Source organism: Sminthopsis crassicaudata, chromosome 2 (assembly GCF_048593235.1).
Source record: "Sminthopsis crassicaudata isolate SCR6 chromosome 2, ASM4859323v1, whole genome shotgun sequence".
NCBI lineage: Eukaryota > Metazoa > Chordata > Mammalia > Dasyuromorphia > Dasyuridae > Sminthopsis > Sminthopsis crassicaudata.
This window is the reverse complement of record NC_133618.1, coordinates 292,148,611-292,176,181: the sequence shown is the minus strand read 5'-3', so window position 1 is coordinate 292,176,181 and position 27,571 is coordinate 292,148,611. Positions and strand designations below refer to the sequence as shown.

The 27,571-nt window shown below is 38.1% G+C and overlaps 1 protein-coding gene across 2 annotated transcripts in view; it reads right to left on the bottom strand.

Annotated features, from left to right (window-relative positions):
- Positions 1-27,571, bottom strand: part of CCDC88C (coiled-coil domain containing 88C) — a 221,760-nt gene that overhangs the window by 85,584 nt on the left and 108,605 nt on the right. Inside the window, exons 1-7 of one of the 2 annotated variants that reach the window (XM_074289719.1) lie at positions 24,802-24,933; positions 20,357-20,415; positions 18,534-18,617; positions 16,951-17,091; positions 16,148-16,332; positions 14,673-14,754; positions 13,833-13,991 (exon numbers count right to left, since the gene is read on the bottom strand). In XM_074289719.1, the coding sequence (XP_074145820.1) occupies positions 13,833-13,991; positions 14,673-14,754; positions 16,148-16,332; positions 16,951-17,091; positions 18,534-18,617; positions 20,357-20,415; positions 24,802-24,871 (780 nt within the window). In that variant the 5' untranslated portion in view covers positions 24,872-24,933. Of the gene's footprint in view, positions 1-13,832; positions 13,992-14,672; positions 14,755-16,147; positions 16,333-16,950; positions 17,092-18,533; positions 18,618-20,356; positions 20,416-24,801; positions 24,934-27,571 lie in introns of those variants that run through there. The other variant, XM_074289718.1, reaches the window with a different exon arrangement.

The window sequence follows — 27,571 nt, the reverse complement described above, 5'->3', positions numbered from 1 at the left end:
GATTTCCACTTCCATCAGAATACATCCTCATACAGTATTGTTGTTGAAGTGTATAGTGATCTTCTGGTTCTGCTCATTTCACTCAGCATCAGTCGATGTAAGTCTCTCCAAGCCTCTCTGTATTCCTCCTGCTGGTCATTTCTTACAGAGCAATAATATTCCATAACCTTCATATACCACAATTTACCCAACCATTCTCCAATTGATGGACATCCATTCAACTTCCAGTTTCTAGCTACAACAAAAAGAGCTGCCACAAACATTTTGGCACATACAGGTCCCTTTCCGCTCTTTAGTATTTCTTTGGGATATAATCCCAATAACAGCAATGCTGGGTCAAAGGGTATGCACATTTTGATAACTTTTGGGGCATAGTTCCAAATTGCTCTCCAGAATGGCTGGATTCTTTCACAACTCCACCAGCAATGTATCAGTGTCCCAGTTTTCCCACATCCCCTCCAACATTCATCATTATTTGTTCCTGTCATCTTAGCCAATCTGACAGGTGTGTAGTGGTATCTCAGAGTTGTCTTAATTTGCATTTCTCTGATCAATAGTGATTTGGAACACTCTTTCATGTGAGTGGATATGGTTTCAATTTCATCATCTGAGAATTGTCTGTTCATATCCTTTGACCATTTATCAATTGAAGAATGGTTTGGTTTCCTATAAATCAGGGTCAGTTCTCTATATATTTTGGAAATGAGACCTTTGTCAGAACCTTTACTTTTAAAAATATTTTCCCAATTTGTTACTTCCCTTCTAATCTTGTTTGCATTAGTATTGTTTGTACAGAAACTTTTTAGTTTGATGTAATCAAAATCTTCTATTTTGTGATCAATAATGATCTCTAGTTCTCCTCTGGTCATAAATTCCTTCCTCCTCCACAAGTCTGAGAGGTAGATTATCCTCTGTTCCTCTAATCTATTTATTATCTCATTCTTTATGCCTAAATCATGGACCCATTTTGATCTTATCTTGGTATATGGTGTTAAGTGTGGATCCATATCTAATGTCCGCCATACTAATTTCCAGTTTTCCCAACAGTTTCTTCTGAATAATGAATTTTTGTCCCTAATGTTGGTATCTTTGGGTTTGTCAAAGATTAGGTTGCTATAGATGTACCCTTTTTTGTCCTTTGTATCTAATCTGTTCCACTGATCTACCATTCTATTTCTTAGCCAGTACCAAATGGTTTTGGTGACTGCTGCTATATAATATAGCTTGAGATCAGGTACACTTAGACCACCTTCCTCTGAGTTTTTTTTCATTAGTTCCCTTGCAATTCTCGACCTTTTATTCTTCCATATGAATTTTGTTGTTATTTTTTCTAGGTCATTGAAATAGTTTCTTGGGAGTCTGATTGGTATAGCACTAAATAAATAGATTAGTTTGGGGAGTATTGTCATCTTTATTATATTCGCTCGGCCTATCCAAGAGCACTGAATGTCTTTCCAATTATTTAAATCTGACTTTATTTTTGTGGCAAGTGTTTTGTAATTTTTCTCATATAATTCCTGACTATTCTTTGGTAGATGGATTCCCAAATACTTTATACTCTCAACATTTGTTTGGAATGGAATTTCTCTTTGTATCTCTTGCTGAAGAACTACCTCTTCTTTAACTTTTGGATCACTCATACTTGATGTTTAAATGTTGGTTGGATGCTGAACTTAAGTTGACAAACAGTATCTCACACAACTGCCAGGAACAGATGCCAACAGCAACAGTAAACCAAGAAGGTTGTATTTTCAAGTGCTGGCCTTCTCAATGTTTGGGGGGAGGTCTAAATCTAATTCAATGAAAGTCTAAGTCAATGAAAAGGAAATTTGAAAGAATATAATCTGGGAAATTTCTATTTTTGCTTGCCCTTTCCTTGAAGTTTTCTCATCTACAAGCAATAGTCACCCTGACAGTACAGAGACAAATAATGATCTTTTCAAAGGGAAACACAGATAACCCTATAAAATTAATCTCTTCCACTTCCTGAATACACAAATAATACATGCATTTTCTTTTTTTAAAATTGTGGAAACTTAACTAGAAACTATATAAAGCCCTTGAGTCAACAAGTATTTATTAAACATCTAATATTGTTGACCAAAGTTCAAAAACATGATCACCAAGTTCTTCCTTCAAAGTAAACACAGCCCTCGTCCTCAATAGGACCAATAAAAAATTCCCCACTCTGTGATTTTAATCATTTTATTTCCAGAGGCAGAGATTGCAAGAGATTTCTCTTGTTAACTAACAATAAACAGATCCAAATAAAACTATGGACAAAACAAACAAACCTCTCTGTACCTCGGTTTCCTATATCTGTAAAATGGGAATAAAATAATAAGAAATTACCTCATGGGATTTCTATTGAGATCAATTGAGATAATCTATGCAAACCTGAAAGTGATATTTTAATGCTAATTATCATTATTATTAATATTGTCATTTCAAAAGTAAGACGATATCAATTCTTATCATATTTTATTTGACTAGACTCAGCTCTATGCACCAGCCTGTCAAGATCATTTAAATTCTGATTGTTACCCAGTATATTAACTAAATATAAATAAATAACTAAATCTTCTGTAAATTATATATTATGCTTTTCCCCAAGTTACTGATAAAAATGCTTACTGAACAGGGCCAAGCACAGATGGAGGCCTCTTGACACGCTGGCTCTGAACTATTAATGACTCTGCTTTGAGGCTGGTTATCCCTTACCCTCAGTTATGAATGCACTTAATTATATTATCTAGTCCTCTCCATTTAATAAATATGCTGGATCACTGGAATTCAGTATGTGCCCCAATTATTTGCTTTTCCTTTGGTTCTTTTGCTTTATAAAATAGGATTTTCTTTAAAAAAAAAAAGTCTAGAGGATCTAGAGGGTGATAACTTCACAGGTGAGCATTCAATATCCTCTGCAATCTGGTACTCTCCTATACATCCAGGCTTATCTCATCACTTTGTTCCATCAACTAAGTATCTCAGGTAAGCCAGAAAGCTGAAACATTCTCTTCCTGAAACTCTCAAGAGTTTTCTCTATCTCTGCTCATAGCATTCCCTAAGTGTGGGTTATTCTCCTCCTCCTTTCTGACCATTAAATATCCCAATTTAAATGCTACCTCCTCCATGAAGGTGTTCCTAATTTTTCTTACCATTAACAATCTTTTCCTGGACTCTCATACAGTTCTTTGTGACTTTGTCTCTAATATACAACCAAATAATCTTGTGTCTGGGTTATTATGCTTCTTAATAAAGACAAAATCATTACCAGAAATTTGACTATAAAATGAGGTGAAAATGTTTTGTTCTTATGCTCAAAAAGTTATCAGATTATGCATACCCTTTGATCCAGCAGTGTTACTACTGGGCTTATATCCCAAAGAAATATTAGAGAAGGGAAAGGGACCTGTATGTGCAAGAATGTTTGTGGAAGCCCTCTTTGTGGTGGCCAGAAACTGGAAACTGAGTGGATGCCCATCAGTTGGAGATTGGCTGAATAAATTGTGGTATATGAATGTTATGGAATATTATTGTTCTGTAAGAAATGACCAGCAGGAGGATTTCAGAGAGGCCTGGAGAGCCTTACATGAACTGATGCTGAGTGAAATGAGCAGAACTAGGAGATTGTTGTATGCTTCAACAATATTATATGATGATCAATTCTGATGGACGTAGCCATTTTCAACAATGAGATGAACCAAATCAGTTCTAATAGAGCAGTAATTAACTGAACTAGCTACAACTAGCAAAAGAACTCTAGGAGATGACTAAGAACCACTACACAGAATTCCCAATCCCTCTGTTTTTGTCCGCCTGAATTTTTTATTTCCTTCACAAATTAATTGTACATTATTTCAAAGTCCAATTCTTTTTGTACAGCAAAGTAACTGTTTGGACACATATACATATATTGTATTTAATTTATACTCTAACATATTTAACATGTATTGGTCAACTTGCCATCTGGGTGGGGGGGAAGGAGGGGGAAAAATGGAACAAAAAGTTTGGCAATTGTCAATGCTGTAAAATTACCCATGATTATATCTTGTAAATAAAAAACTATAATAAAAAAAAGAAAATGTTTTGTTCTTATCACAGCAAGTCAGAGAAACCATCCCTTGAAGTATGACAATATAAAGACTTACATCAATGTGACAGAGCCATGTTAGTGAAATCATACATCTGTTCATATATTAAAACATTTTTATCCTATTTATGTTCCAGGCAGATAAATGTTGGGAAACGTTTAACAACCAACTTTCCACAAAAAAAAGTACTCATGACACATTTTTAAGTTTAAAACTACATTATTAACACATTCTTCATCATTTCCTGAAGTCTACACAATCAACAAAATAATCAACAAAGTTATAGTTGGTAGTGTTTGTCAAATTCCAAAGTATACAAATACAAATAAATGCTCAAATTTAACAACTGGCTCTTGAGAGCTTATACAAGTTGGTTCTAGCACATCCCTATCTAAAGTACATGGAAGAATTAAATAACAATGCTGAACACTGATATAATGCAAAGCACTTTACAAACCTTATTATACTTGCTGCACTTGCATGTGTGTGTCACACACACACATAAATATTCTATATTCACTCTGGATTATCAAAGATCAATCTTTTAAAATCTCAAGACAGCTTACTAACATACTCAATACATGTCTGGGCTGCACGGGAATGAAATGAGTTGGTCTATATTCAGGGAATAAAAATTAGTTTTAAAAGTACCATCGATTTGGAACAAGAAGATACTGCAGAGACATCTAATGGAATCCCTTCATTTTACAAAACTGAAACTGAAATTTAGAGAAGCTATCTGACTTATCAAAGATTGAAAGATACTTAAATGTCTGAAGTTGGATTTGAATCCAGATGGGCTTGATTTTAAGTCTAATTCACTCCTTGCTGCCAAGAAGACATAGATCTGAGCTTCCTGTGTGAAGTCATTGATCTTTCTGTATATATGTTTTGCATGAGTTTATCATACTGCTTGCATGAGTAGGGGAGAGGACAGGAAAAGGGAAAGAATTTTGGAATTCAAAAATTTCAAAAACAAACATAAAAATTAATATATATGTCTGTGTATATGTACCTATGTATAATATATATATATAAAAGAATAAGTTGCAGAAAAGGAAGGCACAGACTAATATTGATAGAAATAATTGTAAGAAGCAGCTAAGTGGTACAGTGTATAAAGTATTGGACCTGGAGTTGGAAGATCTGAATTCAAATCCTACACCTTAGACATTTCCTAGAATTTGACTCTAATCACTTAACTTGATCCAGTTTCTTTATTTGTAAAATGAGAATAACAGTACCTTCCTGGTAGAGTTGCCCTAGTACATGCATTCCCTCTGTTATTTCTTATTTATCTTGTGGATGGCTTATCTGTATACATTTGTTTGCATGCTGTGTTGCCCATTTGATTATGAGCTTCTTTGAGGGCAGGGACTGTCTTTTGCCATCCCTAATACTTGCACATAAAAGGCACTTAATAAATGTATTGTGATTGGTTATTAGGAAGAGCAAATGAATTTATATAATTCACCAACAATAAAGGTTAGCTCCTAACAAGAGGGTTTTCACACTCACAATGACCAGTCAGTCCTTTTCAGATTTATGCTCCTTTAGGGGAGCTTCTAATATAGCTAGCCCCCTCCTTTCCTGCAGGTAAGGCATCATCCCTCTCATTTTATAGACGAGGCAGGGAAGGCTTGGACAGGATCACAGAACTAAAGTCAGAGGGGACAAGAAGCTTCTGCCTTCTAGGACGCATCCCTTTCAAATATATCCCATTAGTTAATGTAATACATAATTAGAACACTAAATTTTCCTTATCCCCTCAAGCAGTCCAAATCCAAATGGAATGGTTTTAAATTATCTATGTCCTTAGGCACACCCATTAGCAGCAATAGCTTACTATGTGCATAATTAGAAATGCCATGTGGTCTATGTCTGTACCCATGTATATATACACACATGCAAGCACATTATATATACATATATCCATATGGATATATACATAAACAGAGAAGGGAAAATGACAGTTCAATTTTCATCCAATTAACATGGCCAATTGTGTATAGTTAGGGTTAAAAAAAAAAAAAAAAAAAAAAAGGCAGTGTTGTTTTTCCATTGCTTTGAACACAGACAGATTCGCCAGGATTTCATCTAAATCCCATCGGTATTTCCTGAAGGAACGATCCTACAGCTGGTATGTCCTTGCTGGGGGCGGCTGCTTAAATGTGTCAGCCAGGCCTGTGCAACAGTCTGGATTTCAAGTTATACATGACATTCCCCAAAGAAGGCTACCAGGTATAATTTTACTCAGTGGGCCAAAATTCCTTAAAGGAGCCATTGAAATCTGACAGGACAAGGAATTCTGTCCTGATGGGCAGCTACTGCTGCTGTCTTTAGCTGCTTCAAGGAAGATGCTTAGGTTGTAGATTTAATATAATTGCCATATGACTTTCAGAGCCCCTCTCTACCATCACCCTCTGGGGGTGGGAGAAATAGTGACGGTGAGAATGCATCTTTTTAAAACAAAGTGCTACATGTTTAATCTATGTTGAATTGCTTGGAGTTAGGAGAGAGAAGGAGAAAAATTTCAAACACAAGGTTTTGCAAAAGTGGATGCTGAAAACTATCTTTGCATGTATTTGGAAAAATAAAATACCATTAAACAAATAAATAAAATTAAATTAAATTAAAATGAATGCTTGTCACTTTCAGAAAATGTGTCCTGTTGGACCAGTTTCCTTTGGTCACTCCCTGTGAGCTATGTGACAAAAAGCAGGATTTCCTATAATGCTCAGCCACATTGGCCAAGAATCCTTCTGGAGCTCACCAGGCTGCTGAGACCAGACTCAGACACACACACACATCATGGCAGGATGACTCCCATTCTGCTGCAGCCTGTCTCCCCTCTTTGGCGGGGGGGACACAATGCTTTCCAGTTTTATCCAATTCATGACAAACACAAGATTTTTTGGACTATTTTGCTACTACTGTTGCTATTTCTCTCATCTCTCTTCTGGCTCCCTTCCCTCCCAAAGGGGAAAATCACAGAATCTAAGAAGCAGAAAGGAACAATAGGAAGACTCCAGTTCAACCTATCCCTGAGCATTTGTTCGAAGCCCTCCAATGAGGGGGAACCCACCAACCCTCCAGGCAGCCCCCTACATTTGGGCCAAGAAGATTTATCTTACCTCAAGCCTAAATCTGCTACTGCTCAATTTCCGTTCATTGTTTCTAGTGCTACCTCCTGAAGCCAAGTAGAAAGTGTCTAATTGCTCTTCCACATGATTAGCACTTCAAATATTTCAAAACAGTCATCAGATTCCCCTTAAATCTGCTCTTCTCCAAAATAAACTCTCCCTAATTCCTTTAATAATCCTCTACTCCTGTCACTATCCTGGCTACTCTCTTCTAAATGTGCTCTGCAACTCTTGCTTAAAATATAGTGCTCGATATAGGATTAAATTTTGTTCAATGATCTGATAGATTCGAATGTTATTTCCTTTTTTTTTTTTTTTTTTTTTTTTTTTGGTGGTAATTGAGGTTAAGTGACTGGTTAGTGAGTGTCTGGGACCTAATTTGAACTTCAATCCTCCTGATTCTACTCTATCCATTGCATCATATAGCTGCCCCAAGTGTTATTTTTCTTCTTTAAAATTTTGTTTTTGTTTTATGAATTGACTGAAGGGGAGAAATACGGAATAGAGGAAACGTAGGTGATAGAGAGAAAAAATATATCAGCTTTTTTTTTTTAATTGTACTTTTTCCTTCTTTGCAGAAGTAGGAAACTATGACTATGGAATGTCAGACATTTTTTGTAAATTGGTTAATTTTGTTGAATTCTTTCTCCTCTTTTTTATTCTTTATTATCTGATATGGCTTTCTGGGAGGGGATGGAGGAAGATGTGTACTAGCAAAGATAGGTGGTATTTATAAAAAGAAAAAATTCAATTTTTAAAAAAAAAATGGTGCTAAGAATTGAACAAAGAATATAGCAGGTGTGGTCTGACCAAGGCATAGAATTATTATATTATTTATTATTATTATTAATTATTATCACCTCCTATGTTTTGGGCACTTTGACTCTAAATTAAGAGTAGGAGAGCATCTGCTATTGTTTTTTTGGCTACTACTTCACACTATTAACCCATATTGAACTTTTTGTCAAAATAAGATTATCAGATTATTTTTTCATTAAAAGATTTGTCTTGTCACACATCTAACATCATTCATTAATGGGATTAGTTTTTTTGAACCCAAATGTGGATCTGCACATTTATTCCTATTAGAGTTTTATCTTATTGGATTTAGACCATCACATCTTTTGTTGTTCTCAAGATCTTTTCGGAATCCCAGCAGGAGCTTTTAACTCTGGGTCCATAGGTTTGATTTTTTTTTAATCTGGTAAGTTTTTCAATATAATTGGTGATCTTATGCATTTTCTGAACTTAAAAGCATAAAGGGTTAATGACACACAAAAAAGTGAAGCTTGGGTGATCCAACATATATCATATAAAGGTGTATCAGCTCAGAGCCAATTGTAGACACGAGATAATGTCTGAGTTCCTATCCCTTCATCTACAAAACAAAGAATATTTACAATAGTTCACAACATTTTTACAATATTTCAATGGCTCTTAAAGGAAAGTATTTTCTAAACCTTAAAATACATGAAGCTAGTGAAGTTCAAATTGATTTGAGTGCTTGATAAGGCAGATAACTCAAAAAAATATGGAAGTTAGTAAAGACTTTTTGGTTATGGTTATTCATGCAGTTCTAAATCCCTGTAATCACAGTATCAGCTAGCCCCAGGGGCAGGAATCATTTTTGTTTCAAATGCACCTGCATTGTTCAATTAATCATGTCTGACTCTTTGTGACCTATGGTATGACCATAGAATGCCAGGCCTTTCTATCCCTCACCTTGTATCCCTCTATGCAAGATCATGTTCGCTGGTTTCCATGACACTCATTCTCTTTCTGCCTTCTATCTTCCCAACCAGAGACTCTTTACCAAAGAGTCCTGTCCCAGCTTTATATCTGATCTTCCCAGTGAATGAATTAATTTCTTGAATTACTGACTGATTGATCTCTGCTGTCCAAGGGACTCTCAAACATCTTCTCCAGCACCAGAATTTCAAGTGTCGATTCTGTAGCACTCAGCTTTCCACATAAATCCAACTCTCAGCCATAAACTGCTACTGGAAAAACCATAGCTTTGATTGTACAGACTTTTGTCAGCAAGGTGATCTCTCTGCTTTTTTAGTAGGCTGTCCAGATTTACTGTAACTTTCCTTCTGAAGACCTCTTCAGCAGTCTGATAAAGTCTATGGACCTTTTATGATAATATTTTTAAATGTACAAAATAAAAATAGTTAGGATTACAAAGGAAACCATCCGCCTTTGAAGTGTCCTATTTATTGTTGGCAAAACTCCAGAAGTCAGACTCCCTGCTTTACAGTTTATAGATCCTTCTCCCTGCCCCCCAAACTGGTACAGTATTAGTCCTATGGCATTTTCCAGGATCTTACCAAGACTGCTGACGGAGGCCCAGCAATGACAGCTGCTATCTATTTCAGAATCTGGGATGTTAATGATCTAGGCCAGCTGAACTCACTGAGGACAACTGACCACTATCTAGACATCTCCCCCACTTACTTTGGGTTTCCATTTCTTATTAACTTCTTCCCCTCTTCTTTTGGCCTAAAGATCTTATCATTGGGGGAAAAAAACGGAAGCAAATTAAATTGAAGCTTTCAGTCTTCTCATAAGCATCTGTTCTATTACTGCCTCATTCTATCCAAGAAGCGGTCTTATTTCCTTCTTCAACCCACCTCGTCTCCAACACAGATTTTAAAATCATTTAAAAAATAAGATTTTTGTTGGCCTTAGCATTTTTTGCCAAATTTATGTCATTTTGGGATTTTAGAATGCCTGACAATTCCTCCAAGACCATTCTACTCTTTTCTATTGCTATTAATCTCAATTACTTATCTTTGGCTCTATCTTCCATGCATGTTTTTTAAAAACTCTAAGAAGTCTTGTGAGATGGAAAATGCCATCTGCATCCAAAGAAGGAACTATGGAGACTGAATGCAGATCAAAAGATACTGTTTTCACCTTTTTTGTTAGTTTTTTCTTTCTCATGGTTCTTATTTTTCATTCACAACATGACAATTGTGGAAATAGGTTTTAAATTATTGTACATATATAATCTATTGCTTGCCAATAGGGAGAAAGAAAGGAAGGAAGGGAAGGAGGAAAAAATGTAGAACTCAAAATCTTACAAAAATGAATGTTAATATTTTAACATATTTCACATATATTGGACTACCTGCCAGCTAGGGGAGGGGGTGGGGAGAAGGAGGGGAAAATTTGGAACAGAAGGTTTTGCAAGAGTCAATGTTGAAAAATTACCCATACATTTTGTAAATAAAAAGCTTTAATAAAATTTTAAAAATTAGAAAACAAAAACAAAAATGAATGTTAAAAACCAGCTTTACATATACTTGGAAAAAATATAATACTATTAAGTGAAAAAATTTAAAAAAAAATCTATGTCAATCTGGCAAATGTGGCAAAATGGAGAATCACTTTTAAAGTAAGAAAGCTCTAGATTCAAATCTTGAATGTTCATACACATTTGATATATAAGCCCACAAAAATCATTTCCTTTTTCAGTGTTCTAGGTATGAAGAAAAGGGATGACTTGCATTGGTGAAGGGAATTTCCCCACTCAGAAGTCTTCTATACTGATGAAAATACAGATCTAGAGCCTATCCCTGTCCCTCATGAGTTCTTTGTATATCCATATCAGTCTCTTTAACCTGCTCGACTTATTCCTCATCAGAATAATTTCTTCTTGGGAATTCAGAATCTCATTTCTGAGAGCTTTCCATCTAATTCCTCTCATTTCTGTTGCCCTAAGGGAATCTGATAAATTAATTCATGCTAAGCTGTTTATTAAAACTCAACCTCATTATCTCCCCCAAGGACATTTGCATTTTAAACAGTAACCATATAATAATTCAAAGTAATAAAGTTCTAATGATAGGATTTCAAGAACCATTAATAGGGCATGAGAGAGAGATTTTCTCTCCAGAAGTCACCATGCATGTTACTATGTAGTAAGGAGCAGAAAGCAGTGGATTTTAAGTCAGAATACAAGAGTAAAAGTCTTGATTTTTGTCACCAACTTTATCGCCCCCCTCTTTGGCTTAATTTTTTTAAGGTGGCATCAGAGTTGGGCCTTAAGGGATATATATAGAATTTCACCCTACCCATCACTTTGCAATGACTGTCTTGACTTAAATAAAGTGAGGTTATTTCTGAGAAGCAGCAGATGACGAAAAAAATGCTATTATTATTATAGTGATCTGGGAACTTAGGATGGAGAAGAGTCTAAGTTGACTCATCTGTAAAATAACAATTAAAAAAAAACCTTACACTACATACAACAAAGATTGCTGTGAGAAAATGTTTTGTAAAGTTTTAAATGCTATATAAATGTTGGTTATTTTAAGTCCAGCCCAAATAAGGAAAACTGAAAGCAAGGAGAGGAAAAAAAGAATTTGGATTCTCAATTGGGTAGATGCCATGTGTATGGATCCAAAAACTGAAGTAATGATGATTTAGAAGACTGGAATATCTGAGTCTTAATTTTGGTATGTGTGCTACTGGACCGTTCTTATTCCCTGTAAAGCTGGTTCAGCTGACAGTGTACCTGGTGTAATGAATGCAGACCACTACAAGACTGTCCTGGATCCATGGTAGATAGGATCAGTACTTCTAATGAGCAATTTCTTTGACCAAAGTAGGAATCCATACAAATATTAATAATTATCAAGGCCAGCAGATGACTTCCAAAATAAAGATGGCAGGTGGGAGCCCTTTTTTATCCTCAGTTCCCAAAGAGATCACACTTTAACAGCTTGTTATTGTACAGTATAAATTAATGGCTCTCTCTTGGTTTAAGGTGAGTTAAGGCTTCACTAGCATTCACTAAGTTGGAGACAAATCCTCCTTCACTGACCTATGCAACAATAGAGCTTCATGAGTTTTGATGAAACTTACTGTTCATCTCCAGAAAAAGAACTGGGGAAGTCTGGATCAAAGATACTTTTTCTTTCTTTATTTTTTAAAATTTATTTAATGGTTTGTTTTTCCCCAGTTACATTTTACTTTAATTCTCTTGGGGGGGTTTTTGTCTGTTTTCTTTCACAGCATGACTTTACTTATATATAACCTATGTCAAATTGCTAGCTTTCTCAATGAGGTGGGCTGAGGAGGAAGGAAGAGAACCTGGAATTCAAAATTTGGAAAAAAATTGTTTTTACATGTAATTGGAAAATTTTAATTAAATATTTAAAAAAAGAAAAGAAAAAGAAAAAAGGAGGGCAGGAAACCCTTCCCTCCCAAAAAAAATGTATCTTCTATATCCATCTCATGAAGGGCCCTGGGATTTGACTGTAGGAAGTGAAGGTACCAGATTTTCTCTCTGCTATGAACATCTAATTCAACTAAATGATCTTAACTTGTTAATAAACCTGATGACATCATCACAGCAGGATTCAGCATTCTAAGAGGAGGAAAATAAAGTTATTTCCCAAATTTGTATCCAACTAATTGAAAAGGCTTCACGAGTAAATGAAGAAATAGAGTTATTTATTGGAAAATCAAAGAACAAGATTCCTGCTGCTCAAACTTTTATGTTATATGTACTTCTTATCCAAATTTAATTTAATTCACATTTTCTGAACTCCCCATTTACCTTCAGGGAAACTGAAAAGAACTATGATGTTTATAGATCACCTCCAATCTTTCTCATTCAAGAAAAGGGAGAAGGAACTTCTACAAGAATCCCAAATTCTTCATTTTACAGAAGACAGAACTTAGAAGTAATCAACTTGCCCCCAAACAAGAAAAACATAGAACGTCAAGTTTTCTACCTTTTTCCATTTTATCTGCTCTTCTCCATCCTAGCCATTATTCTCCTTGTTCTAAGTTCTCAGATTTTTCTTTTACCTGTTGCTTCTCAGAAATACCTCAATTTATTTAAGTCAAGACAATCACAAGTGATGAGAAGGATGAAATCCTATATATGTCTGATGCCATTTTTTAAAAAAAATAAGTCTATCATGATCTCTGTTGCCTGCAACAAGTGACCTTTCCCTCAATTCTGAATCCCCTCGCACTTTTCACCCTTCTCCACAGTTATTTTAGTCTGTTGGTGTCTTTTCTTTTCTACTAAAATACAAACTCCAGCAAGAAGAGATCACATCTCATCATTATCATCCTAGCACTTAGCATGTTGCCTCTGTAAGTGTTTAATGAACTGAAACAAAAAGGAGATTATTAAAGCTTAAGATCAACAGAAGCCAGCCCCTAGCAGCAAGGCTGTCCACCTCTAACATAGACTGAGCACCAGCGTCCCCCAGCCCCACAAACTGTCACTGGAGGGAGGCTCTGGTGGAGAGAAGAGCCACAGATTTTCAGGTAGAAGAGAAACCAGAAGTCCCAACCATGTCTCCTAGTTTGCAAAGCAAAGAGAGCATTTATCTTGAGACACATAATTATTAAATGTTCATATCAGAAACTGAACTTAGAGTCTCTTGATTTCCAGTCCAAGACCAGGGGGATACTTTGGGGAGGTCGGCACTGGCTCAAAAGTAGAGGGAACCTGTAGGAAGCTTTCCCTGATATTCTCCTTCAAAGAAGGGCACCAAGAGATCCATCCCAAATGACCACCCAGGGGTACACCCCTGCCCCCCAGGAGACAAGCTCCCCAAGGGCTTACCTCCATACGTGCTTTATAGAAATCCACATCATGCAGCTTTTCCTTACACCTGACCAATTCCATCTCAAGTCTCTCCACTCTGTTGGCCCGCTCTCTTAAAGAGTCCAGTTCATCCCGGTAGGCTCGTGCAGATCGGGCATCGGCCCCAAGGTGGATATTCTGTATAAATGGACAGTGAACAGAGAAAACCTCTGTTAAGGGGTTGGGGAGCCAGGGAGAGGAGGATCTACTGCTTGGAAAAGGAAACGTGGAGAACTAAAGGTATCCAGGAATTGCAGAGAAAAGGAGAAACTGTACCAACCATTACCAAGTGAATGGCTGGGCCCTAGCAGAGCACTGCTGCAGGAAACAGCTATCACTACTATAGTTTTTAATATTCTCAGTTAGCTTTACCCTCAGAAAATTCTTAAGAGACTATAATGGAAAACAATTGTACATTTGCTTCCAAAAAAAACCAAAAACCCAAAATAAACAACTTCTGATGCAACACTCCTCGACTACATGAATGGCTAAATGCACGCAGAGCATTATTGTGGAAGATGGCAATTATGAATATTCTCAACTTTTTCCTCAAAAAACTTTTTAAAAAATATAATGGAAATAAAATGTTCCAAAAACTCAAAAAAAAAATTTCAATAAACAACTTCCTGGTTTCTATTATTAAATTATTATTTATAATACTATATATATATATTTATTATAATATAATATAATAAATTATTAAATATATATATCAACCTTCCCAATCCCACACTTCTAATTCTTAGTCTTAAAACGTGGTATTTTGTATACAGCAGGTGCTTAATGAGCATTTTGGGGGTGGAAGCCCTCCCTCCTTACCTCTTGCTTGATTTTCTGCAGTTCCAGCACCAGCTGATCAATTTCATGCCGAGCATCGACGAGCTGCTCTGATTTCTCCTCCCTGAAGTAAGAGATGAGAGGTGAGAGCTCAGAGATAACATCAACAATCGATTGGAACAGGATCTGCTGTTTCCACAAAGATTGTGCAAAGGGTTGAAAAGGGAGTGGGAGGGGGAAAGGAAATCCGAGTCCTTTGGGAAAATTCATAAATGTAAATGGAGTTTGCAGAAATGAGCCTGCCTTAGGAATTCCTTCTGTTTTCTCCTGGCCTTTCCCTAAACTCATATTCACCAGGAACAACGCTTCCACCTGTACAGACAAAGAAGAACCACCAATTATTCTTAGGATAAAGGTCTGATCCCAGGCATCGGAGTTCCTGCTGCAACTACCCTCTCCTCCAGCTGACTCCCCAAAGCCGGGAAGTTTGGGGAGGACCAGTGAGGGTGGAGGAGCTACTGCAACAAAAGGGTGAGAAGAGCCAGAGATCACCTTGAAAACTAACAATGGAAGGAAACACAAAGGAGTCTAAGGGAGGTAGGGAAATTTTAGAATAATAGCATTTAAGTTTGTCTCCAATTGAGAAAATACAGTGTCCCAAAAGTCATAATGCCATTTTGAATTTAAATCTTTTTTTTTGCTGAAGCAATGGGGGTTAAGTGACTTGCCCAGGGTCACACAGCTAGGGAGGGTTAAGTGTCTGAGACCACATTTGAACTCAGGTCCTCCTGCCTTCAGGGTTGGTGCTCTATCCACTGCGCCAACTAGATATCCTTGAATTTAAATTGTAATAAAAACCAACTGTTTGTTAAACAGAGTGTCCCCAAAGTTTTTTGTTTTTTTTTTGTTTTTTTTTTTTGACAAAATTAAGTTTAAGATTTAAAATTACTGGGGCAGCTAGGTGGCGCAGTGGATAGAGCACCAGCCCTGAATTCAGGAGGACCCGAGTTCAAATCTGGTCTCAGACACTTAACACTTCTTAGCTGTGTGACCCTGGGCAAGTCACTTAACCCCAGCCGGGGGGGGGGGGGGGGAAGATTTAAAATTACCTCAAAACTTTTGGGACAATCTGCATAACAAGATCATGTCTAACTCAACCTATAATTTGTTGGACAGGGTGGGAGGAAAGAGGAAGGGGTAAAAGAGAGAGTCCTGGTGAGTGCATGCTTTTTGAAAAGCAACACAGTTTTGTATGACTATACATGTATAACCTGTATCAAATTGCTGGGGGCAAGGGGAGAGAAAGGGAGAGAATTTGAAACTCAATTTTTTTTTAATGAGTGTAAAAACATGTTTTTAAAACATGAGATTGGGGGGCAAATAAAATATTAAATTTTTACAACACAGTGAATATAGCAAGAACAAAATCAAACAAAATCTACCCATCACATAACTAAACAAAACCGTAAAACACGACTGGCTTCTTCGATGAGGGGACAAGGTTCCCCATGACTCACAATTCCTGCCGGATCCTCCGCAGCTTGGCCTTGGTGTCGGCGAGTTCCACCGCCAGATGCTGTTTGTCCTCGCTGGAGAGGCTGCTTGTCGGGCTGGGGGTGGAGTCAGTGCTGGACACTTTCAGGGGGCTGGGGGGCTGCTGAGACTGCAGATAATCTCGCTCCTGCGTAAGGTCCACTATTAACTTCAGTTAGGAGGGGGGGAAAGAGCATAGAAACATACATTTAGATCCAGAAAGCCTCACAAAGTCTTTTTATAGAGGTGCAGACTGAGGGCCACACACTGATGGTTCTCCCAAACCACTCCTGTTTTATTCTCGTCATACAACTTCATGTATCATAGTATGGTAGACGTAGAGCTGGACGGGACCAGTTTCTAGTTTTAGAGCCAAGGAAATAGAGTCTAAGAAGGTAAATCCTTTATCAAAGTAACACAACTAGTATGAGGCAGGGTCTGAAGTGGAGTTTGAAATTATTACTCCAAATCCATTGCATTATACTTGAATCTCCCTAATTCTGGTAGAGAGATTCTCCCAGGGTCCTCCAGTTCTAAAATCTATGTTCTAGATATGGACTAGAGAGCAAAGAGAGGAGAGGAAGAGAGAATATTAAGCTGGATGAGTCTTAAGAGGAATTAATATCAGAAAGAGAAAATAAAAAACGCATCTCAGGAAAAGACAAGAGAGACGGTGGTGTCCTGGCAAGGATCTGTACCATCACCGACCCACTGTGGCCTTTCCTACGACCCTCCCCATCCTCTGCCTTCCATTCTTTCTAGCACTGAAGGGACCTCTCAGACATACTTCTGTGCATTCGTCCCTCTCATCAATGAGCCGTTTGAGATGAAACACCATGTTTCTTGAGAGAGACTCTAGCTCCTCCGGGGCCATGTCTGGCAACTCCAACCACTGCAGGTCAAACACATTTTCTTGGTTCTGGGTCACCTGCAAACAATCACAGACACTGTTTTGGGGGGTGGGATGCGGGTTCTTGGAAAAGGAGGCAAGAACAGAGCTCAGGTTAATCATGAACAGGTAAATGGATCAGAACAAACGTAAGATGTGAGCTTTAAATGTCTGCCGAACACCTGTCTCATTTGGAAGGCGGGTGAATTATTAATCCCATCACTGAGGCACTTTGCCAAATGGAGTCAGAAACGGTAGCACTTCAAATTATCTTAAATTAAGCCTTACTGAACAAAGCCACACTTGCCCTAAAAATACCTGAATGCATTGTTCTCTTAACTAGTCCCAACCCAAGAAATTACTGTCAAAAAAGGGAGATTTTCACTTGTCAGTCAAGAATCTAAAACTGAAATCAATTTTATGACACTAAGCAGATTCCCCTTCTCATTACCCTGCCCCTGATTATGACACTTTCTCCCAATACGCTCAAGTCTCCCAGGTCTCCTCTTTATAACAAATCAACTAATCAGCAGGATTCTAATTCTGTGTCTACTACACTCCTTATAAGTATCCATCATTGCCATGCTTGAAGACCTTAAGATGGTTATCATGATTACTATTAGTAACAATGTTACTTGATCAAGATGAAGGGGTTAAGTACCAAAAGGGCTCCCAATTATTGTCTCAAGAGTGTGACCGTTACAGGAAAATGGTTGGCTCACTAAGACAAGCATGTGGGCACATACATTTAAATGCACACCCTCTCTCTGAGAGAGAGCTGAAACCCCCTCCCCCAGGAATACCCAAACGTGCTCTTGCTGCACGGGGGTCGAGGGGGGGTAGGGAGAAGCACTTATAGAACTTTCTGATGTCACCCTTTAAAATGACAGCAAGTCAGTGTCTTTTCTCCTCACTACTGACAGTAGCAGAGTCTTTTTCTTTAAAAAGAAACGAATATTTGAAAGCAGGGTGACATTTGCCAGAAGACATTTTAGAAGTATGTAAATCAATTCAGAGCTTAAACCAACTGACACCATCACTCTTAAAAATAGCCCGAGTCCATATTTGGGAATAAGTGGGAAACAAAAGGAGATTTAATTGAGGCAAAAAAATTAGTGTGGGTGGGTGGGTGTGTACATACATATCTAATTAGCTTATGACCGTGTTTCCAAACATAATTATTTTGTTTGAAATTCCAAATTAATAAAACTCATTACAAATGATGTTGACCTTCTATATCAGATTGCTTGATCTTAGAAAGAGGGGAGGTAATAAAAGATAGGAAAAAATTTGGAACACAAAGTCTCACAAAAATGAATGTCAATAAATATTTTTACATGTATTTGGAAAAACAAAATACTATTGAAAGTATTTTCAAAAATTATGTTATTGTAAGCTAAAACCTCTCTAGCACGACACTCCACAGCCAAGTACACACAGATATAGCCCACCCCACAAAAGCTTAAAAGAACAAATCCTACCTCTTGGATGTGTGCCACAATTCCAGCCTGGGTTTCGATGTCCAGCTGTTTGATTTTTTCAATAAATTCCTCTTTCCTTTCACACTGCAAAGGGATGAAATGTTAATGAAAGATGTTTTCTTGGCCAACAATGGGCTCCATCTTTTAACTGAGAGACTACCTCAGGTACATAAATGCATTTAAAAAAAGATAACTTCCTTCTTGCCAACCTGGCTACTTCTCAATGTCCAAGAAGTTCCCCCCTCCATGATTAAATTGGTTAATATTTCCATTCATGTTTCTATACTAAAACTATGCAAACATAGACCTTAATCCTTCGGATGACATTGGCCATGCTGAAAAAAAGGCAATGATGGGCACAGTACAGAGACTCTTGAGTAAAAAGCACTGCAAATTATCAGAGGCAATGTTGCCATTTACCCCATGGCACTGATTGATCACAGGAGTCAGTTCCCAATCCTAGAAAATCTCCTTTTGGTCACCACATGGTGATATGGAAACATACCGAGTACAGATGTGGAGAGACAGCTGGACTGAAGAATCAGGAGGACCTGAGTTTAAATCCTACCAAAGACACTTAGTAGGTGTTTCACACTAAGCAAAGCACTCACCTCAATAAGCCCAAGTTTTCTCATCTGCAAAATGGGGGGATTATTGCAGCTAACTCTCAGAGTCGTTATAGAAATCTGACTATAGGTCAAATTTTAAGTAAAAGATGAACTTTCAAGTTGATATTTGCAGACTGCACTTTCATACTGGGAGTTCCCTAAAATGATGAAATAATAGGCTGAGCAACCCAAAAGTGTTGCATGTGTATCTATACAACTGGACAGTTGAAGCACAAAATAAATGTTAGTCCATATCTTTAGTATGATTATCCAGTTTCACCTAGTTTTACCACTGAACAAGTTACCTCTCTGGGATGAGATATTCTTTCTTTGAAATTAGAAGATCAGATTCATTTCCATTCTCAAGAGTCACTACAATGGAGCAGTCAACCTGATAAAGTACATGTACATTTACACTTTTAGGGTGGGAAGGGGTGTTCAACCTGTCATTTCATCATTTTGGAGAACTCCCAGTGTTGAAATGCCCTCCACTAATGTCAAGCTGAAAGTTCATCTTTAACTGAGAGTGTAAGAGTCAAACAGTATGTTTGAAAAGCACCAGATTTTCCTGCCTCTAGAGCTAGCCCTCCACACATGATGACTTATTCTCGCATAAAAATGCACACACACATATACAAAGTGACAAAACAGCCAGAGAGCCGGGCTCAGCCACTAAGATGTGAGTTCTAATCCTGATCTGAGACACATACTAGCTGTGTGTCCCTCATTACCTTCTCTGTGTCCCAAGCAGTTCTTTATACTAAAGAAAGACAAAAGCAACATGTAGTAACTTAGCAAAGAACTGTCCAATCTCAACTCAGGGGGCACAGAACATGTTCCCTTTACCTGGCTTACCTACACAAAGTGCGATTTATTATAGGAATGGCAAGTTCCTAGAGGGGTAGCATGGGACCAAGAATAAAATGGTGGACAAGAGGTCAGAAAGAATTAACTTCAAATAGTTCTGAGACCTCCTCTAAGATTATACAAATTAGAGCTACAATGCTCACGGATGGATGAAGGAAGTTTCCAAGGGCATAACATTCATAGGTCATTGATGCAGTAGGCACATCTGCTAAGTTAATTAATGACACTGTTAATTATTTCTTTATACATCACTGGGTACCAAAACCAACAAAACACCACGTATGATTACAACAATCTCACCCTTTACCCGACCCCAATTCCTCAACCCCCAAATCCCCATGCACCAACCTGAACAGCACAGCCCAGCACCAGTAGCAGCACCTTCTTAATTTCATCCATACTTTTACCTAAAATAAAAGAAGAGCCACATAGGAAATTAATTCACTCTTTCTTTCTCTCTCTCCTTTCCTCTTCCCTTCCACAATTCTACTCGCCACTAGCCATTTTAAGAGCTCCCCTTGATGTGGTAGCCTGTGTTTGATGGCACTCTTGGAAGTTATAATTATATAAAATCTGGTACCTGATTCCAGCCCTTCTCTTTGCCATTAGCTAGCTAAAAGTGACTTCTACCTTCCTCGAATTTCTCACAGCAGTTCTCTGCCTGAACCTCTCCCCACCTTCTACTAAATAACAGTTATTTACAAATGTTTCTAATCCACCCAAGTAGAACCCAGGCCAGTAGTGTTATGAACAGAATGTTGAATTTAAAATTATAGGACCTGAGTTCACTTCTCAGACTGAGTTATTTTTAACTTGGAAAAACCATCTAATTTCATTAGGGATCTATGAGTTGACCCTTCTGTAAAAACAAGTCAGCAGAGTCTATGAGAGAAAGGGCAAGTCTTGGAATCTGGAAAACTTGGATTCAAGTTTTGTCTCTCACACGAATTAGCTGTATAATTTTGAAAACATCACTTGGTCTGTCAGTTTTGTACACAACCCTGAAGAATTGTTGACAGGAGATGCATCAATGGGAAGGAAGGGAGGTTCCCACCCTGGGATCCTCTGATCACAGAACTAAAAAGAACCTTGAAGTTGAGTCTGATTCCCTCGTTTTATAAATAAGGAAACTGAGGCTTTGAGAGATTATATGATTTGTTCAAAGTCTCAGAACTTTGGTATGAGGTAGAATATGAAGCCAGGTTGTCCTGATTCCAAATTCAGCACTCTGTCTCGCTTGTCTTACTGCTTTTCAAACAATGAAATCACAGTCTGACCCAATAAATAAAGGAATGAATTAAATAAATAAGTAGATAGATAAAGCATGTATTTTCATCTTTTTGTTGGGTTGTTTTTTCCTGTTGGTCTGATTTTTCTTGCACAATATAATAAATATGGAAATATATTTAAAAGGATTGCACATATTTAACCTATATGTGATTGCTGACTATCTTGGGAAGGGGAGAGGAGAAAAATCTGGAACACAAAATTTTACAAAAATGAATGTTGAAAACTATTTTTACCTCTATTTGGAAAAAATAAAATATTATTGAAAAATAAAAAGAAAAGAAAATAATAAGTTAGGTGGAAGGATGGACAAATGATGTATAGAGCGGCAGATAAACAGACAAAAGGACTATTAGATGGGGATTCAAAGACAAAAATCAAGTTTCTCTCCTCAAGTAGTTTACATTCTATTGAAGAAGACAACAAATATATATAAAGGAAAAGTAAATACATATTCTTATTATGAGTCACAAGCAGTCACACTGCTGAGGCAAGAAATCTGGAAAGACCATTCAGCATATTCCATAGCAGAAGTGCCTCCCTGGGGAGGTTTGGAAAGGGGGAATCATGTTGGAAATGCAACCGAGAACACAAGCCAGAAGCGCAAGGCCTAAGGAAAACATGTGTCTGTATTATCTGCATCCTGGAGATTAACAAGCAAATTGACCCAACACAAGACTTCTTGGCAAAAAATGGGAGGTGGACATTTGCAGGCAAACAACATACACAGCTGCAAATTGTTTACAGCAATCAATTCTGAAGCAGGAGGAAACTGTCTAAAGTCACCCACCCATGGTGGTAATGGAGTAGGTGGGGTGAGAGAGTCAAAGAACAGCAAAAAATCATGGTTCTAAATGATACCTCCCCCAGCCCGTCCAACACTCCCTGTTCCCTGTCTTCTTCCACTTGTAGAATTCTGTGCATCTCTAGTTTATCTTTCTGTACATGACTGCTTTTCCTTTCAGGACTTCTAAAGAACTAAACCATTCATCACTGTCTCACTTAGAGGTGTTACACTGGGGGATTCAGTTTGGCTAACAAAGAGAAGCAGTTAATCTCCCCCCCCCAACGGGCTCTCCCCACAACCCAGCACTCTGCCCCTGCGGAGGCTGTTGTACCTCACAGTGTTAATTTGTCTGCAGGGACTGACCAATGGCAGAGATGAGAGTGAGAATGGGAAATCTCTGGCACTGGCCTGGCACTCGGCACCTACAGAGGTACCCTGGCCAACAAAGCACCAAAAGGCTTCTTGTTTATACCTTACAGCCCAACCAATGTTCATTGTTAAGAGAAAATACTGCTTGGAATAAAAGAAAGACCACTGTATTTATTGAACAGCTAGGTGGTGAATTTAAAAGCTGGGTAAATCCAGACTCAAATCCTGCCTCAGACAAAAGCTGTGTAATCATAGAAGTTTCTTACTCTCTCTAGATCTCAACTTTCTCATCTGTAAAAGAGAAATAAAAAGTGTCTAATTGGCAGGATTAAGGACAGTGAAGTGTCAGAGTGGATAGAGTATCAGGAAGAACTGATTTCAAATCCAACTTCAGATACTTCTTATCACGTGACTGTTTGCCTCAGTTTCCTCAAATGTAAAAATGTGTTATAGAAGTTTCCTAATAAGTAAAGTTTTCTAGTGTCTTAGAAAAAACAAAAACAAAAAAACTAAATCTAAATGGGCTCATTTACTAAGCTGTGTGACCCTGGGCAAAGTAATAATAAGCCCTCCAGTATCTTTGCCAAGAAAACCCAAATGGGATTATAAAGAATCAAGACAAATGTACCACAGAATTGTTGTGATGACCAAATAGGATACAATGCAAAATAAATTTGCAAAAAGCTATGCAAACCTTAAAACATAAAAATACTAGCTACTGTACTACCTTCGGCAATAACTGAAAATTCTCTAGATCTTTGTTCTTTCATGCTTTTCATATTAACATCAACACCCGACTATACTCTTGTTGATTTAAGTACTGATAATTTCCCAAGCATGATTATAGCGTAAGAATGGGTGTTTTTTTTTTTAAAAAGTGAGTCACATCAGCCCAGCCTACCAACCATTCTTTCAGAATAACTGAGTTCTCTGTAAATGACCCAGTTTGTCTCTCCTAGAATTTCATTGTCATCAAATTCCCACTCTGGTCCACCTGTGATTTGTCATGTCACCATTAAAAATCCCCCTTTACATACCCATGGTCTACTATCTGAGAACCTTTTTTATACTCTTGAAAATTAAGAAGAGTTTTTGATTATATCTATTGATTCTTATCATGCTGGGAATTAAAGCATCTTAATATTATTGAGAAATTAGTTTTGACCTCGAGGACCACCCTTTTTTTTGGAGGGAGAAAGGAAGGAAATTGGGGTTAAGTGACTTATCAGGGTCACACAGTTACTAATTGTCAGGTGTATGAGACCAGGTTTGAACTCAGGTTCCCCTGACCACTCCAGAGCTAGTGTTCTATCTGCTGCACCCTCTAGCTGCCCCAAGGACTACACTTTTAAGAACCACGGGTGTAAACCAGTGATATCAACCTCAAATCCTAGTTCCAAACTTAGGAAAAATAACAGGAAATCACAGTCCACTACAAAGATTTCAGTGACAAATCCAGAATCAACTAGGTGGGGAAGGAGGGCAGGAAAAGGTGGTCCAGAGGAGAGGATCACTAGTATCTAGAACATTTAGAGCCCCAATGTTAGTAAACAGGGCATCTATTGGTGTTTTACACTTCTGGTGTAGATAAAAACTCCTTTCCTATTCTCCTCAGAACACTGCTCAGGAAGAAATTATCTCTTGGTTAATTAGCTAGGAGTAAGGGAGGTAGCCCAATCGGTGTACACATTCTGGGGACACCTCAAAGTCTCCTCCAACCAACATCCTTCACCTAGGATCTTACACCAGTGACACAGCATCCCCCACTTCTGGCCACAGACAAATACAGCACGCCAGATTAACTCATAGTTCAGGTATGAAAACTGTGCTGGGGGATTTCCCCTCTAAAACAGTTTGTGTCCGTGCTGTTTTAGTCTGAGCGTCCCTAAAGAGTTCCAGATATCAGTCATAGATCTCGAATAGGAAAAGTAGTCCAATTACCAACCCAGATTCGTCTCACAAGCAGGATGCTTGGAGGCAGGATTTGCACCAGTTTTTAATCTTAGCACATGAAATAGCTTCCCAGCGCAATTTAAAACAGCTGGATTTCCCACTTATCACACCCACACACCCAGAAGAACAGGAGCATCTCAGAATGACAACAAAATACCACTTTCCTCCAGCCCCACTCTTACCCAAACAACAGACTGAATGCAGTTCATTTCCTAACTCCAAACTTAGGAAGAATAAGAGAAAATTTACAAACTTTGTAACTTAATTACAAATTACAAAGATTTTAGTGACAGACTCAGAATCATTTAGGTGAAGGAGGAGAGGAGGGAGACACAGTCCAGGAGAGAGGATATCTAGAAAATTCAGAGCCCCAATATTAGCAGACCCACAAAACGACCTTTCACCAGCAGCATGTCCCCACTCCTAAGACCAATGCCGCAAGCAAAGGCGATTCTGCTGGAAGCCATCGTGGGTTCAAGGCTGGCTGCAGGCTCTGTGCTTACAGACGGTCTCTAAGAAGTCTAGCAAACAAAGTTTGGTAACCAGGCAGCAGCATCTGACAGTCAGCCTGGTAAACCTTGCCATGCTGGCTGGGCCTGCCACCCCACGCTGCTGTGCTAGTACCCACGAGACTCTGGGAAAAGCAGTTCTGTACCCCAAGGACTCGTCCTCGTCCTCGCTATGGCGAAGTGCGTGACCGCCAGAACCAGGTGAGACCGTTTGTCCTTGGGTTCAATTTCTGACAATCTCATCTCACTGGTGTGCAGGAACAGGAACTTCACCCTTTGACGGCCGGTACTGCCAGACTAATTTCTATTGGGATAGTCCCTCGTTCTCCCCCAAGGCTGACATGGTTTAGGCAGGGGTTAGGGAGGAAAGAAACAGGAAGCCTACATATTATAGGACTATTCTCAGAGGTACAACATGAGGCTGCACAAGGCAGTTTTACCAATATTATTTTATTTTTCCAAATACATATGAAGATAGTTTGTTTCATTTTTGTAAGACTGAGTTCCAAATTTTTTTCTCCTTGCCTTCCCCTTCTCCAAGACAGCAGCCAATTTAATAATACATTTAAAGTACTTGTAAATAGTTCACAAGGCAATTTTCTAACAATTATTCAAATACTGAGTTTTTAAAAACTTGTCGTATTTCCAGCATGGAGGTCAGTAAGTTTTCCTTGCTCACCAGAGTGATGAATAGTTGTGAGGATCAGGGCAGCTCATAAAAAACTGAAAGATTCTCCTGCAGGTCAAAAAATTAAGGTTTGAAAATGTAACAGGAAAAAACAAGTACTAAGCAGATTTATGATTATAGCCAGGTCTTCAGAAATTCTATTTCTTTCCAGTCTTAGAAAATGCTTCAAAATGATGGGCAAGAACATTTATTCCCTAATAAATGGCACGCAATAGGCACTTAATAAATGCATGCTGAATTACCTCAACCACAATAAGTTGTTACCAATCCAGACTGGATATAAAAGTTTTTACAAAGCAACTCTATGTCATTTTACTGGGTAAATAGCTAGCCATTACTTTAATGCAGTAAGTGTTCTCGGCCAAATGGACTGAACATAACTATAAATTATTATTAGTGTCCAGCCTCCCCTGGTCTTAGCAGCATAAGAATAATAACCACTTGTTTCTGGTTAAGAAAGGTCATAGACAAAAACTGAAAGCTCTATAACGTTAATTCTCAAATCTTGCAACCCAAAGGAGGCCTTAGTTACTGCATATTTCCTAGGACCTACACCTTTGCTTCTATTGACCTCTTCCAGATTTCCTCCCCCCTCCAAAAACTAAGTGCTCTTGTTTTTTTCTTCCTTCCTTTTTTTCTTCTTCCCTCCTTCCTGGCCTCTTCTGTTTCCCCCCCTCTTCTTTTCCCTTCCCCCTCTCACAATAATCTATTTTTTAACATTCAATTAAAAAAAAATAAAGATCATACAAGGGTCCACCTCTACCACATATACTCCAATTGTCATATCACATAATGATGAATAAATCTCAGGAGAAAAACAATAAATCCTTTATCCAAACCAGGCCTGGATCAAAAATATGTAGAAGTCTCTGAGCAATAAGAAGGGTCTACTAGGAACACCTGAAAGAATTCTGGTCAGGATGGCCAAAGACCGCCAGAGCTGACCCACAATGCTCCAGAGGTATCCTAAGGCTGAGATGCTCTTCTGAGGGAGTGTTCCGACAGGGAGCTGAGGATGGGGAGGTAGGATGAATCTGTGAGCCGCTGTCACAGACATTCCAGGGAGCCCTTTGCACTGCAGCACTCTGGGAAGCTGAAACTCTCCAAAGCTCTGCAGGATCCCACTGAGTGAGGTCCAGCTCCATTCAAGAGTGTGAGAGGGACGGAACCTCACTCTGGCACGTAGTCCCCAACCAGTAACCCAGGTTGGGAAAATGAGAAAACAGAAGATGGCACCAAACACAAGGAAGAAACCACACTGGATTCAGAGTCGAGAGTAACTGCCCAAATACAAGCAGGATCTCACAGGAAATTAAAATCTGGCCTCAAAAAACTTCAAGAGTATGGGGAAGAAGCAAGAGATAATAGTAATAATAAAAATAATAATAAATGAGTTCTGGAGGAAAAATAGCTTTAGGACAAACAGTGGTACTTTGGGGATTTCTGAAACAAAAAATGATGAAACAGAACTCAATGACTCAGAAACCCCATGAAATATTAGAACAAAATCCGAAGACTGAAAAAATTAAAGAAAATGTAATATATCCATGATCAAAAAAGCACCTTTCTATTTCAATAGTGCCTACTTGTATAAAACCTGTTCATTAAAAGAAATGTAACCAATCAAAAAGAAGAGTACATATACATACACAGAGGAAGGGACGGTAAAGTAGGAATCAGAGGGACCTCATTCTTATCTAAAGCACATACATACAGAGTTTGGTATAGAAATACACTACCCATCAGAAACAGGCAGGAGAGGGAGTGGTTGGAAGGGAGGGAATGTTAGGGAGGTTAGAACCACAAGCAAAACAAACTTTAACTTCAGAGATCCGAAAGGGAGATTAAAAGGCAACACAGAAAATAAAAGAATTAGCTAAATGACAAAACTAAAATCCTGAAAAAATATACTACATAATTTTATATGTTTTAAATTTTACTTTTCCAAAAGAACTTTAAAATCTATTGAA